General features: G+C 37.3%; 1 protein-coding gene across 2 annotated transcripts in view; it reads right to left on the bottom strand.

The window, feature by feature from the left end:
- Positions 1–15034, bottom strand: part of nploc4 (NPL4 homolog, ubiquitin recognition factor) — a 68174-nt gene that overhangs the window by 31895 nt on the left and 21245 nt on the right. For both annotated transcript variants that reach the window (XM_060844912.1, XM_060844913.1), the window contains 5 exons: positions 13813–14004; positions 11602–11650; positions 6016–6110; positions 4850–4973; positions 656–835 (listed from right to left, as the gene is read on the bottom strand). In XM_060844912.1, coding sequence (XP_060700895.1) covers positions 656–835; positions 4850–4973; positions 6016–6110; positions 11602–11650; positions 13813–14004 — 640 coding nt within the window. The remainder of the gene's footprint in view (positions 1–655; positions 836–4849; positions 4974–6015; positions 6111–11601; positions 11651–13812; positions 14005–15034) is intronic.

The following is a 15034-nucleotide window of genomic DNA, read 5'->3' as shown; positions in this document are numbered from 1 at the left end:
TATTCTTCTCTTTAGAGAAGAGACAATATAGGGCCATCTGGTGGATCCAAACTGCTCTTATTGTGCAACTGGAAAGAAGTGTATTCAATACCAACTACCCTTCTTTGGTAGGTTGATATCCAGAGGACAAACATTAAGTAATTTGACTTTAACTTCATCACAAAAATCCAGGTATATTTACCCTTTGCATGAAGTAGTTATTTTTGGCATTTAATGTATATGTCATACATTTGAGTTTAATACTTATTTGGATTAGAAAATATTTCTTTTTCCACATTTGTTCCACTCTCTTCCTTTAAGGGTCCCAGGACCTTATGTTAAGTCTCTTTTGTGTTAAATAGGAAGCAGGTAGCATAAATTTAGTCTGTGTAAAACATCTGCCATAATCTGTGTCATATTCAGCCTGGCAAAGCAAATTTATTCTCATGGCTGCGGAACTTTCCCAAGCAACACAAGACATTTCTCTCAGATCTTTTCATTTTTAGGAAGCAGTGCTAACATTTCTTCTCTTGCTTCTGTAAACATCACTTAACTCATTCTATACATACTGTAAAAATGCAAAACTTTGTTGAATATATAAATAAACAAAGAATAGAAAGAGTCCTCATAATTTACTATGTCACATCCATGAAAAAACTGGAAAAGGAAATCTGACCTGTGGAGGTTCATAGATGGCAGCAACCTCTGCTCGAATACCTAAAGGAATGTCCGTGTGCTCGGTGTAGCGACCATAAAGGAACCCAAGGCGCTGGTTTCCTGTTTGACGCCAAAAGTTGAGGAAACGATCTGCTATCGTGTGGTTCTCGAACATTATGTTGTCCACATGCCTGTATTTCTGTTCAAAAGATAATAACTATGGAAGAGATCTTGGAAACAATTTTCTAAATATAAAAGGAGACAGTCAACATACAGAATTTGATAAATATTTAAACAGCACAAACATGCTCCACAAATACAGCCATAATTTGTTATTTAATCTTCAAGTTCTTTTAATTACCACACCCCTAAAGAAAGAAATCAATATAAAGCTCCTGCTGATAATCCTAATTGTTTTGAGAATAATGCTTTAGGTTTTGAGTTATCAATACAAATGAACAGCATAAAATTGGAATCAATGTCCAAGCATTAAAGAATGAGAAGTGTTCCAAGGGAGATATTTAAAACGAACAAAAAAGATTCACAAGGGTGGCTACAGAAACTATTCTCACTGGTTAGAGGAAGGTACAATTTTAAGATTAGCATCAAACTGAGTTTTTATTTTCCATATTCATTCATGGGATGTTAGCATCACTAGCAATTCCAGCACCGGTTGTCCATCCTTAACTAGTCTTTAGAAAGTGATGCTGAGCCATTTTCCTGGACCACTGGAGTGCATATTGTGAGGGTCATCATAGTGCTGTTAGGAAAGGAGCTCGATATTTTTGATCCAGTAATGTGAAGGAATGGAATAATGTGTTGCTGGTCTTGATTGCATTGCATTGTTGCTGGAGCTGTTTTGAACAGGTAACAGAAAAGACTGAAGAAGATAAAAGAGTTGTTGTGGCATATGTGGATTTCCAGAAGGTGTCTGATACAGGTCCACACCAACAAACCTGAAAGGAAAGTTATAGGTCATGGTAGAAAAATGGACAATAATAATGTGGATAAAAAACTGGCTTAAATGATAATAGAAAGTAATGGTTAATGGATATGTGTACTGGAGTTCCTCAGGGACAGTTTTTGGACCCTTGCTTTTTGTGTTATACATTAATGATCTGGATCTTTGTGTGCAGGGGAAAATTTCAAAGTTTGCAGATGACATGAAACTTGGAAAAATTGTAAACAATGAGGACAGAGTGGAACTCCTAAAGTGCACTGACAATTTGGTGGACTGGCTGGATAGGTGGCTGATGAGGCTCAATGCAGAGAGATCTGAGGTGGTGTACTTTGGTTGGAAGAAAATTGAAAGATAAGGAGATTCTAAAAAGGGAATGAAGGAGCATAGAAACTCGAGTATATATGTGCACAGATCATTGAAAGTGGCCGGACAAGTAGACAAAGTAGTTAAAGCATACAGTGTCCTCAGCTGTATTAACAGGAGCATGGAATACAAAAGAAAGGAGGTGATGTTGAGTTTGTAGTCGGCTCTTTTTTTAAGACTTCAGCTGGCATACTGTGTCCAGTTGTGGATGGTAGATTATAAAAAGGATGTAAACACATTTGGAGTGCACAGAAGCGATTTACAAGAACTCGTCAGAAATGAGAAACTTTGGCTATGAGGATAGTTTGGAGAAGTTGGGACTGTGCTCTTTGAGAGAAAGTTGAAAAGAAATTGCATACAGATTTTCAAAATTATGAGCAGGCTGGATAGAGTAGATAGGTGGAAGCTGCTCCCTCTCGTAATGGGAAAAAGAAAGAGATGAACGTAGATTTCAAATGATGTGCAAAAGAAACTAGGGTGATGTGAGAAACAACACTTTCACACAATGAAATGGAATTAGGACATGGGATATACTGCCTGGAAGTGTAATGGGTGCAGGTGCAAATGAGGCATTCAAGAGGCTTTTGGATGATTATTTGGACAGAAATAGTGTGCAAGGATATGGGGTGGGGGGGGGGGGGGGGGGGGGGGGGGGGAGGAGGAGGAGGAGATTGGCACTAGCTATCTATGCTTGTTTGAAAAGCATGTGTAAGTATAATAGGCCAAATGGTCATCTTCTGTGCAGTAACAATTCTGCTATTCTGTGACTGGAATACTTTCATGTCAGGGATAATGAAAACTTGGAACTCACTCCCACAAAAAGAAAGTGGGATGTGAATATCACAGAATATGGAACAAAGGAGACATGGTAAAGCTGGCCCAGATCTGAAGGAATAGTAACAGATTTCAGAAGCTGAATAACCTACACCTGTATGGCCACACGCTGTTTTAACAGGTTTTACCAGCTCATCTTCATCAGGGCAGCAGTGCATAAAGCAACACTGGGCTATAAGGTAGTGAAGAGAAACTGAGTGTAATTGGATGGAGTTAAGGACACAATTGTACTCATCTGGGATGCATCTGCACCACATGCCCACTTCCCTACCCTGAAAGATCCTGTGTACAGTGGTAGTGACCCCCACTTCTGAACCAGGATGCCGAGGTTTAAGTATACAGTATCTTTAATCAGATTGATTTTAATACAAAGTGCACGTCCTCACCCTGTAAACAGTTTGATAACACTGGAATAACAACCATATGTGAAGAATCGCTGTTCTGTTATGGTCCAGCAATCTCAGTGGAAGTTCAACTACAGAAATTGGTCAATTGCAGATGAGGGCAGGCCAGATGCAAGCGAGATTTCATTAGCTTTAGAATGACTTATTGTTTCAATGTGATTTATCCAAGGAAAAAATCTTTCTGAACACAGTAGTCAATTATTGGTCCATGATAACCAGTGCTCACCGACCACTATATAACCGGTCTCTCTACTTCCATAAAACAACAAAGCAACAAACCATGGACCAATTATAACTGATTTATCTGGGCTGAAAAACATCTTTTCAAAAACATATGACTCTAACATAATAACATCACCTCAATGCATCAGTTCAGCTCATGTATTGTTGAAAATCGCATCCATACCTTTGTTACCTTCACATTTAACAATTTCAATGTTCTCCTGGCACATTTCCCAGCTTGTATCCTCCATACACCTGAGCTTCTCCAGACATGTGACTTGTACCTTGACTGTCACTTAACCCCATTCACTAGCAATCCTAGCTCCTGGTCTGACAATACTTAAAATTTTAGAATGCTAATCACTGAGTGTTTAAAACAAAAAGGCCTCACCCTGACATGTCTCCAGTTTAGGCTGCTTGTGAATTTCGATTTAATTACTCAATCATTGGTAACTCTGCTTTTAGTGTTGGACACTAATCTCTACAATTTCTTCCCTTAAAAGAGGGGCAGCTGTGTTAAGACGCTGTTAAAACTACCCATTTAAACAATCTTCCAGACTGTTGTCCTAACATCCACCTCAATTTTAAACTTTGTTCAATAACACTCCTATTAAGCACCTTGACACTTGTATTTATATAGCACCTTTAGTGTATAAAAGTAGTTATAATTATACGACGTTACATAGTGCTTCACAGTAGTATTCGTTTATATCCAACAGAGTCACATAATGAGATATTAGATAAAGAAGGAAAAAAGTACGAACGAAATGTTGGCCTTCAACACAAGGGGACTACAGTATGGAAATCTTGCAGCGACTGTCAACAACCTTGATGAGATTGCATCCAGGGTATGTGTATAATTTGTGTCTCTTTACAAAGGAAAGATATACTTGCCACAAAGGGAATGCTATGAAAATTCACTAGACTAGTCCCTGGGAAGGAGGGATTGTTTTATGAAAAGAAATTCAGAAAACTTGCCTGTATTTTATCTAAAACACTGAAGATTCGATGTAGGTAGATGCTACTCAACATCTTAAAGAAAATGTGAAAGAGAGAGAGATGCGAGAGGGAATTCCAGAACTTGGGGTCAAGGCAACTGAAGGCACAGCCATTAACGGACAAGAGGCTAGTGTCAGAGGAACACAGATTTTCAAGAGTTGGCAAAGAAGATTACAAAAACAGAATGGGTCAAGGCCATACTGATAGGACAATATAATAAATTGGTCTCTGCTTCAAATCAGACAGAATTGTTCCAATCTTTTTGGGTGTCATTTTATGTTAACTTTTAACAGATCATCGATTCTATGCTTAAATTATTTAACAATGGATTAAATTGCCTTTAAATGTACTTTACATCCTTCTCTGTAATAGCCAATACTCTACAGAATTAGGTTGTGAATTCATGCAGTGACAATTAATTCATACTTACCTGTCTGTTAAGGGTTATAGCACTTGGTTGGCACTTTGTACAAATTCCATCAGGCCATGGAGGATGCCCTTCACACCCAGATTTGATTTTGCAACTAATATTCTCCAAAGCAACAAACTTGCCCCTGTGAGCAGAAATACAATCACATTTGAATCTTCCAACGTTCCAACAAGATTGGGCAAATCCAATGAAACTTCTGTGCTCTTGACTCATCAGGACAATGCCCTTTATTGTATGTTTTGTGAAAACAGCATTTTACATCATATGAGAAGTGTGCGCTGATTGGTTGCCATCGACTCTGATAATCAGAGACATTGCCAAAGAGAATGAATGATGACTTACAATCTCTCGACCGCTCAACAACTCTTTAAACATCTAAACATGCATTTTTGCCTAATGTTAACCTTTGAAAGCAATTTAAGTGTTCACTATTTCAGTGAGAGTCATCTTTCAGTCACTGAACAGTAGAAATGTAATTGTGATAAATTGACTAATGGCATGAAAACCCAACATATGAATGTGCTCACTTCAGCAATACTTCAAAAATATAGTAAGTTGGACTAAATGGTTTCAACTCGAAGTCAAACAGTAATGATCAAGCTATGAGAGTGCTGGTATTTAAAGCAGTTACCAAGTAGTCATCTTCAATCTATTGGCAGAAAAACTATGCTATTTCCAAGAGGAATTGGTTTTGGAGCCAAATTTCAGCAATTTGACTTTCATACACAAATGCTGTGACTAGCTGTCTTTAGAGCAGAACAGCGAGCAAACAAGGCAAGATGGAATAATAAAGGACCTGAATATACTTTTTAAGGTATGATGGAGATGTCTGGCATTAGTTTACGTGGGTTATTGATTGCATCTAATGGACATAAATCATCAGGTTAGCAAGAAAATTCCAAACTATGTCAATAATCAGGACTGGGACATGTTAAATGGACGTATTCCACAACATGATATTCTGGAGAAAGGTTTCTTTTTTTCCAGTTTTCATAATCTATTAGAGAACTTCATCTAGTTTATGCCATTATTTCATGATTCTAAGGCAGTTGAACCAACACACCTGGAAATAAAAAATGAATGAGACTAGAGTAGAACCGTGTTTACAAAATAATTGTAACAGGGAACCCAAGGAACTCTTTTTATCCCCCCCAGAAAATACTTACTTATCAGCACCACCAGTCAGTTTTCGGATGTATGCATGGAATGACATGTGTTTAACAGGTGGGTCCAAATGATTAAGATAATCCTCATCAAAAGGCTAAATAATAGAAATCACAGGTCATAAACACCAATGAATATAAAGTATTTATACCAAAACGAGAACTATTATTTGCGTGCAGAACAAGTCAGCAAATTATTTACAAATACCATTAAACATCTATTGAAATGTGCTTAATGCAAATAGGACCACATGCAGTGAGACAGAGTATTTTAACTACTGCCTTTGGTATTTATGGGAAAGTGTGTGAGATGTACAATTAAAAGCAAAATTTCATGGATGCTGAAAATCTGAACTGAAAACTGTAGGAGTAGTAGGAAAATTAACATTTCATTATTAATTTAATGTAGTTTAGTCATATTGGCGAAATAGATTCATTGGTTATTTGAATACTACAATTACATTTGAACAGAATAACAATGATGTAGATTTTAAGCACTTTAACATCATGTGACTCTGCTCAGCCTCGCTTGACAAAAAATGCACCAAAGAACTGATGGATGACAATACATGAATGTTTTGGGGGCAAAGAACAAGGTCAAAGTGCCTTTAATTAGTTCATTCCTATTTTATGATGGTGAATTATGCAAACTTCAAAGCTGAAAGAGAACACATCCTCTCAGCTCATCAGCCCTTTATCAGCAATCAAAATGGCAGAAGGGAGCTCCTGACATAAAAAATATTGTCACAGCTCCATACTGAGTTTATTTTAAATTGTTTGAGAAGCGAAGAAATTATACATGATAAATCCTTTTACGAAAGGTAACCTTTGCCTTACAGTTAACTTTGGAGCAATGTATGTTTAAGTTTGTAATTACAAAAAGCTTTAGATTTTCAACACTCAAGACTATGTATTGACTGAATAAAGAATAATTCAATATTTCACTCTTTACATACTCTGCATAATAATTTGTTTAAATTAAAAAAGCACACAACACCAGGTTATAGTCCAATAGGCTTTTTTGGAAACACTAGCTTTCGGAGCATCAGGTGGTTGTGGAGTATAAGATTGTAAGACACAGAATTTATAGCAAAAGTTTACAATATGATATAACTGAAATAATATATTGAAAAATATCTGGATTGTTTGTTAAGTCTCTCATCTTTTAGAATGACCATGTTGGTTTCAGTTTTTTCATATGTAAATTGCAAACCTTTTTTAAAGTTACATTCTCAAGTGAACTTTAACAATTGGTGTCATGTCGGCCCAGATTTGTCACCATTTAAGGTGAGAGTTGTTCTGTGCGGGACTGCCTGTGCCACAATGGTCAAACTGATTCTAATCTAAAAAACGGATTTACAGAATCTTACATGGATTCATGCAGTTTTTGAGCAAAGTAAAAATGTAATTCTGCAAGTATAGATTCACCCCACAAACTTATACGTCTGTGTGCGCGAACATCTGTCAGTGTGTGTATAGTGCAATGAGGTCACCTGTAGTGTGACATGAACCAAAGGTCTTGGTTGAGGCCATCCCCATGGCTACCGAATTTGACTATCAGCCTCTGCTCACCCAAAGGTCCGAAGCTGAATGTCTCAGACCACTGAAGTGTTCTCCGATTGGGAGGGAACACTCCTGTCTGTTGACTGTTGTGCAGTGTCCATTCATCCATTATCATAGCCTATGCTTGGTCTCGCCAATGTATCATGTCTCAGGGCATCCTTGCCCGCCAAGGTGGACTTCAGGACAGGCAACATCAAAAAGTGACCGAGCAGAGGCAGATAGCCAAGTTTGACACCCATGGGGATGGCCTAAATTGGGATCTTGGGTTCATGTCACACTACAGGTGACCTCACTGCACTATACACACACATAGACAGACACACACGCACACACAAACTCCTACAGACCCATACACTCGTGCAGACGCTCTCTCTCATGCTCACACCATAGACACACACCGTCTCACAGATTTATACCCCTTCACACTCTCACAGACACTCATAACTCCCCCAACACCACCACCACCACCCCTCCCCCACCCCCGACATGCACACCTACACATACAGGTTCGTGGGGGGAATTTGTACTTGCAGAATTACATTTTACTTTGCTCAAAAACTGCATGAATCCATGTAAGATTCCGTAAATCCGTTTTTTAGATTAGAATCAGTCTGACCCTTGAGGCACAGACAGTCTCACACAGAACAACTCTCACCTTAAATGCATTATTTGGGCTGACATGACACCAATTTTTAAAGTTCACTTCAGAATGTAACTTTTTAAAGACGTTTTGCGATTTACGCATGAAAGAACTGAAATCAACATGGTCATTCTAAAAGATGAGAGACTTAACAAACAATCCAGATATTTTTCAATACATTATTTCAGTTACATCACACAGTAAACTTTTGCTATAAATTCTGTGTCTTACGATCTTATACTCCACAACCACCTGAAGAAGGAGCAGCGCTCCGAAAGATAGTGTTTCCAAATAAACCTGTTGGACTATAATCTGATGTTGTGTGCTTTTGAACTTTCTACACCCCAGTCCAACACCGACACCTCTAAATCTTGTTTAAATCAGTACTTGCGATCTTCTGTATTATTTTACATAGTTACCATTATAAACAACTTTTTACAATATATCTTTACCTCAAAAAAGGAAATAAGGAAATAAAAACTCTTTTCAGGCATTCAAATATCAAAAAGAAAAGCAAAATCATAAAGTGCCTTCTAAGAAAAAACAAATAGTCAAGGATAAGAGCCAGATTTAATGGAAATTTCACTATTTAAATAAAAATTGAGACAATGAGCTTAAAAATATCAGCCACTTGGTCCTGACAGTATACCTATTTGTTTTAAAAACGGGAGAGGTAAGGAGAATATTAAACTATCCTTTTATCTTAATGAAAAGCCATATAAAGCAATAACAGCAAAGCTAATATGGAAGGTAGGCTCACAGATAATGACAACATAAGGTACCAGTCAATCAACATCTATCACTCTTAACAACCAATTGGAAACTGATCATGTGTCCCTTAAACCAATTATCAATAAATCTTGCTGTACCTAAGCAAATTAGAATACAATGATATAATTGATCATGCTGAGAGTTGTGGCTTCAAAACAGTGACAAGTTTGAAAGTGAAATTATCCCACTGTCCAAATGAAAGCACAAGATCCTTAAGGTTGTGGAAAGAGACCAGAGACTGTGTAAACACAACACCCTAAACTGAACCAGCATGCAAGAGTCATAGTATGCTTGTTATATTGCTGGCTTGCTTTCATAAGTATTATGTAGAATTCAAGTAAAACTTCTTGTGATACTACACCAACTGTCTCCTGTTGCCTTATCAGTTAAAAATCTCAAATGAACAAATTAATATTGGAATAAATAAAGTAAAGAACTGAAGATGCTGGAAACCTGAAACACAAACACAGAAATTGTTTATATGTACCAATTTTTTATCTCCCCCCCAAACAAGTTAATTTTTCCTTTTATTCTTCCCTTCTACTCCACAAAACGACTCAATTATCTCTTTAGTTCACACAATAAATGTATTTAAAACCTCCCAGATTGTTTTTATTTTCTTTATTATATTGTCCTCATTTGTTTCAATACAAATCAATCCAAGTGATTTGCAATGTGGACAGGATAAATAATTACCAAGTAATTATCTTTCCCGCAAAAACAAACAGGAAATACTGAACATTTTATTGTAAATGACAAAGAATGATGCATAAGTTTACGATTTGATTTTGATGAATTGATAAAAATCAGGATCTGAAATATCATACTTAGTATTGCTGAAAAAGCTTTTCATCTTATACTGACTGGGACAATCTGCATGAGAAAGCAAGGACTGCAGATCAGAGCTGAAAGTGTGTTGCTGGAAAAGCACAGCAGGTCAGGCAACATCCAAGGAGCAGGAGAGTCGACGTTTCTGAGCCTGAGTCCTTCTTCATTCCTGAAAAGGGGCTCAGGCCCGAAACGTCGACTCTCCTGCTCCTTGGATGCTGCCTGACCTGCTGTGCTTTTCCAGCAACACACAATCTGCATGAACCATCAATGTAAAGGGAAAACAACATTTTATTCTGTATAAGCAAGGAAAGCTGATCGGTTGTGGCACAGTTCCTTGAAAGAGACGTCACAGGGTAGTGAAGGCAGTGTTTGGCACTCTTGCTTTCATTAGTCACACAACACACTTTTAGAGTATTGTGTGCAGTTCTGGTTGCCCTGCTGCAGGAAGGATATTATTAAATTGGAAAGGGTGCAGAAAAGATTAACAAGGACATCACCAGGACTGGAGGGTTTGAGTTACATGGAGGGGCTGGGACTTTTTTCCCCTGGACTATAGGAGGTTGAGAAGTGACATTATAGAGGTTTATAAAATCATGAGAGGCATAGAAAAGGTGAATAGCAAAGGTCTTTTCCCTCTGGAAGGGGAGTTCAAAACAAGAGAGAATAGGTTGAAGATCAGTGGGGAAAGATTTATAAGGGACCTTGAGATGCAACATTTTCACACAGAGGGTGATTCATATATGGAATGAACTGCCAGAGGAAGTGGTAGAGGAAGGTACAGTTAAACATTTAAAAGACATTTGGACAGGTACATGAATAGGAAAGGTTTAGAGACATATGGACCAAATGGGATTAATTTAGTTTGGGAACCCAGGTTGGCATGGACGAGTTGGACTGGAGGGTCTGTTTCTGTGCTGTAAGACTATCATTTAACTAATACATACCAAATGGAAATGCCTCTATCAATGAGAATCCACACAAACCAATAAGCACTCTCTTCTCAGTGTAAAGTGTTGTTCTCCCTTTACATTGATAATTCTTACAAACTGTCTCAATGAGTGCAAGATGAAAAGCTTTAACAAAATTGCCTTTTTTCAATTAAACTCAAGTTCTGTGCCATAATACAACTACAACATTTCAGGTTGATTAATGTGCTGTACTACAGATGTCTTTTTCCAAGTACTCCATATTGGTACTGATAGAAAACATGCTCTGTATTTTTAAATAATGTATCAGATATGTATATTGTTTTAACTACCGTTTGAGAACCAAAATGCAAATCAAATACTCAAGAATTAGTCAGAAAAAAATTTTTTTTAAAGCATTCTGGTCCATGATATTATCAAAATACACAAACCTATATCACTGATTTTAATAATTACTATAGTGTGTTGAACTACATGAGGTAATAGATCTGATTTTGAAATTTTTCAATTGTTTCACTAAATTAAAAATGATGTCCAACAAATTTGATTGACTGAATATCCCTCATTGTTGTAAAAAAATGAATATCATTGTTGCCTCAATTATTATCATCGTGCATACCTCTCAGCTGGTGTACGTTCTGGTCAGAAAGTTGATTTCATGCCCATTATTAACATTGCAGGGTAATAAATTAGAGCACTATATACAGTCAAAATGTCCTTACATGTAACCACTATGGAGATGCCAAAAGCCTTACAAATTGTCTTCAACAATAATTCTTGGACAGTAATTTAAATTCTAGAAAAAATAATGCACCCTAATTGCCAAACAGATTGATACTACTGTGACTTCCTACTTACCTCCAGTGGTACACAATGAACACATTTACCCAGTGCACCATGCCGACACCTGATTAAAACACAAACCCAAAAGTAGGTCAACAAAGGATACAATTCTGAAAACAAAACAGAGTTCTTAGCTGAGGTGTTTACTATGTGGCAGTGTATAAATGACCAATGGAAATTAACAGCCTGTTTTGCATCTTCATGTTATTTCTGTTGAAATCATGGAGACAAAAGATGGGCTGTCAATTCATTATCTTCTGTTATACACTGTTGCAGTCACAGTCCAACCCTCTACATCAAAGTTTTCCAGAACAGGATGAAAAAAATACAGTTATTACTACAACCATCTTTATCAATTTGTGGGCATTATAACTACAAGAACTCATTTATATCTCATCTGTGAGGACATAATACTCAGCCACATTTATCATTACCACAGATCAATTAAGTTGGGTAATACTTCACATCAATTGAGAGAACTATTTAGATTATGCTTTCAACCAACATAATAAACACTTTCCTAAAATCAATTTAGAAAATAGATATTGCATTTCCCTCAACCTTCTGCTGTTTCATCGGAAAATCAATCAGAATTGCCTTTTACAAATCTGCACTGGCTCTCCTAACTGAACTCAGTTATTGTTCTTAAATCTTTCCTACCATTGATGTTAAAGTGATTGGCCTGCAGTTACACAATTGTGTCACATCTGCCACTTTCACCTCTTCCATATCTTGTGAAGATTTTCATGACCACATCCCTTAGCAACCCTCTTAGCAATGCAAGCTATTTGGACCAGCCAACCTATTCTGTCTAAGCCTCGACAGCTTTTCCTGTACACTCTATCAAGTTTCACCTAATCTATTACCTCAACTTCAATCAGTACTTTGTTTAAGCATCCTCTTCCTTAGTAAGGATTGACATAAAGTACTCATTCAATTTTCAAGCCTTAATCGGTACCTCTACTTTATGGAAAAAAAAACTCCTAGAGGAAGTGGAGGAGGCTGGTACAATCACATTTAAAAAGCATCTGGATGGGTATATGAATAGGAAGGGTTTAGAGGGATATGTGCCAAATGGTGGTAAATGAGACAAGATTAATTTAGGATATTTGGTTGGCATGGATGAGTTGGATGGAAGGGTCTGTTTCCTAGCTGTACATCTCTACGGCTCAATAATTACCCATTTTCTCTCTTATAGGGTTCACCCCAATTCTTACTATCCACTTATTATTAAAGTGTTGGTAGAAGATTTGTGGGTGCCCTTTTATGTTCCTTGCCATTCTACTCTCATTCTCTTTGCCAGACTTGTTTTCCTCTTTATTTTGCCTCATTTTTGACAAGGATCACAATTGAAAAATTCAACTGACACATATCCCATTTTATTGTGTCCTATTATCTATCTACCTTTTCATTCAAGGCTCTGAGTCCCCCTATGTTTTGCTTTTCTTGGAATGTATCTAACCCATAACCTAAAGAGTTATATTCCTTCAAGGTCATCTATTGTTGAACTACAGTTTTTTGCCTGTCAGCCTTTGAATTAATTTCCCTTTCACCCCATGGAAATTAGTTCTCTCACAAATTAGAAGTTTACTTTTAATTATTCATTTTCTTTCCACAATCTAAACCTTGCAATCTGATGATAATTCCTACCTAAATGTGTACACACAGGCATCTGGTCTGTTTGGCACAAAACAGGTGTCAAACCTGGTTTAGACACAACACTTTGTTATATGCCCACCTTGCTTCAAGATTGCAAATTCAAATCAAATTCTCATGGCTATATTAGGATTCATGGGTACATGAGCATGCCGGTACAAGTTCATGCCAATAACACAATGCAACTAGGCTTGTAATCTTAGAGTTCTGTAATAAAACATTGAGCTAATAAAACAAAGACAAAAACCAAAAGAAGTGAATGGGAACAGAGACCATACACCAGAAATACTCCAAGAAATAGTTTAAGCAGCATGGGAATGGTCTCAGAACTGGCTGTCAATCTTTCTGAAAATAGATGGTCAGTGAAAGCAGAGAATAACTTATAATAGGGAGCATTACCTCTTAACAAAGGTAATAAACTTTGAGTACAGAAATTAACAGATATTTTCTTGTGCTTTAAGGGGTCACCTTTCATCTTAATTTAGTGTTTTGAATAAAGCCAATGTATCATTCAACGCTTATAAAACATACATAATTAACATCAAAATGTTACTATTCACAAAGTCTTACTGTTGCTGGTCCCGGTTTCTGTATATCTTTCCATCCTGCTTCATTAGGTACTGGTCAATCTCATCCTCCACAACAGGCACTGCAGACATGGTCGAAACACGAGACCCTCCAGGAGTCTGAGCTGAAGTCTCCATAACTTGAGTGGAAGTCCCAGCATCACTTGATGGAAAGAGGAACAGCATGTCTCCATGTCTAAGGTAGAAAATATTAAAGATACATTATCAAGCTTACACCTATCGAAATATTGAAGAGCAATTAAACATTCAAACCTAGGGCATATCACAGTCAAAATAATATGAATTAAAGCACTTCTGCAGCCAAAGCAGCCTCTCAAACTTGGGAATCTGATCATTCCTTCAAACAGCTGCATTTTCTGTACGTACAACATCCAGCAATAGCTTCAATGAGATAAGTACAATTTGGTTGTCATAGAGTCATAGAGATGTACAGCATGGAAACAGACCCTTTGGTCCAACCCATCCATGCCGACCAGATATTCCAACCCAATCTTAGTCCCACCTGCCAGCACCCAGCCCATATCCCTCCAAACCCCTCATATTCATATACCCATCCAAATGCCTCTTAAAATGTTGCAATTTATTCAAAGTTATTGTGTTGAGTTCTTTCTGGGTTGTTTCTCCTTAACTACCTAAATGTCAAGTTTTCAAACACAAATCCAAGGCTCTCAGTTTAATGGGAAACATGATGTGGAGGTTCCGGTGTTAGACCGGGGTGGACAAAGTTAAAAATCACACAACATCAGGTTTTAGTCCAACAGGTTTATTTGGAAGCACTAGCTTTCAGAGTACTGCTCCATCATCAGACTTCATCCACATCTATCTGATAAAGGTGCAGCGCTCCAAAAGCTAGTTCATTCAAACAAACCTGTTGGACTATAATCTGGTATTGTGATTTTTAACTTGAAGGGGAAATAAGATATTAATGTCCTCTCAATATTTCTGAGCCATGAATTAACTTTTAACATTCACATATCAAAATAAGACATAGAGCAGAAAGAATACAGCTTGGTGGAATTATCTGCAAATGATAAAGGTTTTCTTTTCTTAACTGCTGCCCTCCCAGCTTCACTTGGTCTCACCACAACTCACCAAGTCCAATGGGACTCAGGCTTGAATAAATATAGCAAATGAATGGTTCAAACATTTACCACAGGTTATGATTAGAATCACTGGAGGGTTATAGCATCAGAGGAGGCCATTCA

This window comes from Hemiscyllium ocellatum, chromosome 25 (genome assembly GCF_020745735.1).
Source record: "Hemiscyllium ocellatum isolate sHemOce1 chromosome 25, sHemOce1.pat.X.cur, whole genome shotgun sequence".
Taxonomy (NCBI): domain Eukaryota; kingdom Metazoa; phylum Chordata; class Chondrichthyes; order Orectolobiformes; family Hemiscylliidae; genus Hemiscyllium; species Hemiscyllium ocellatum.
Note: the sequence above shows the minus strand (reverse complement) of the source record. Positions and strands in the feature narration are given on the sequence as shown.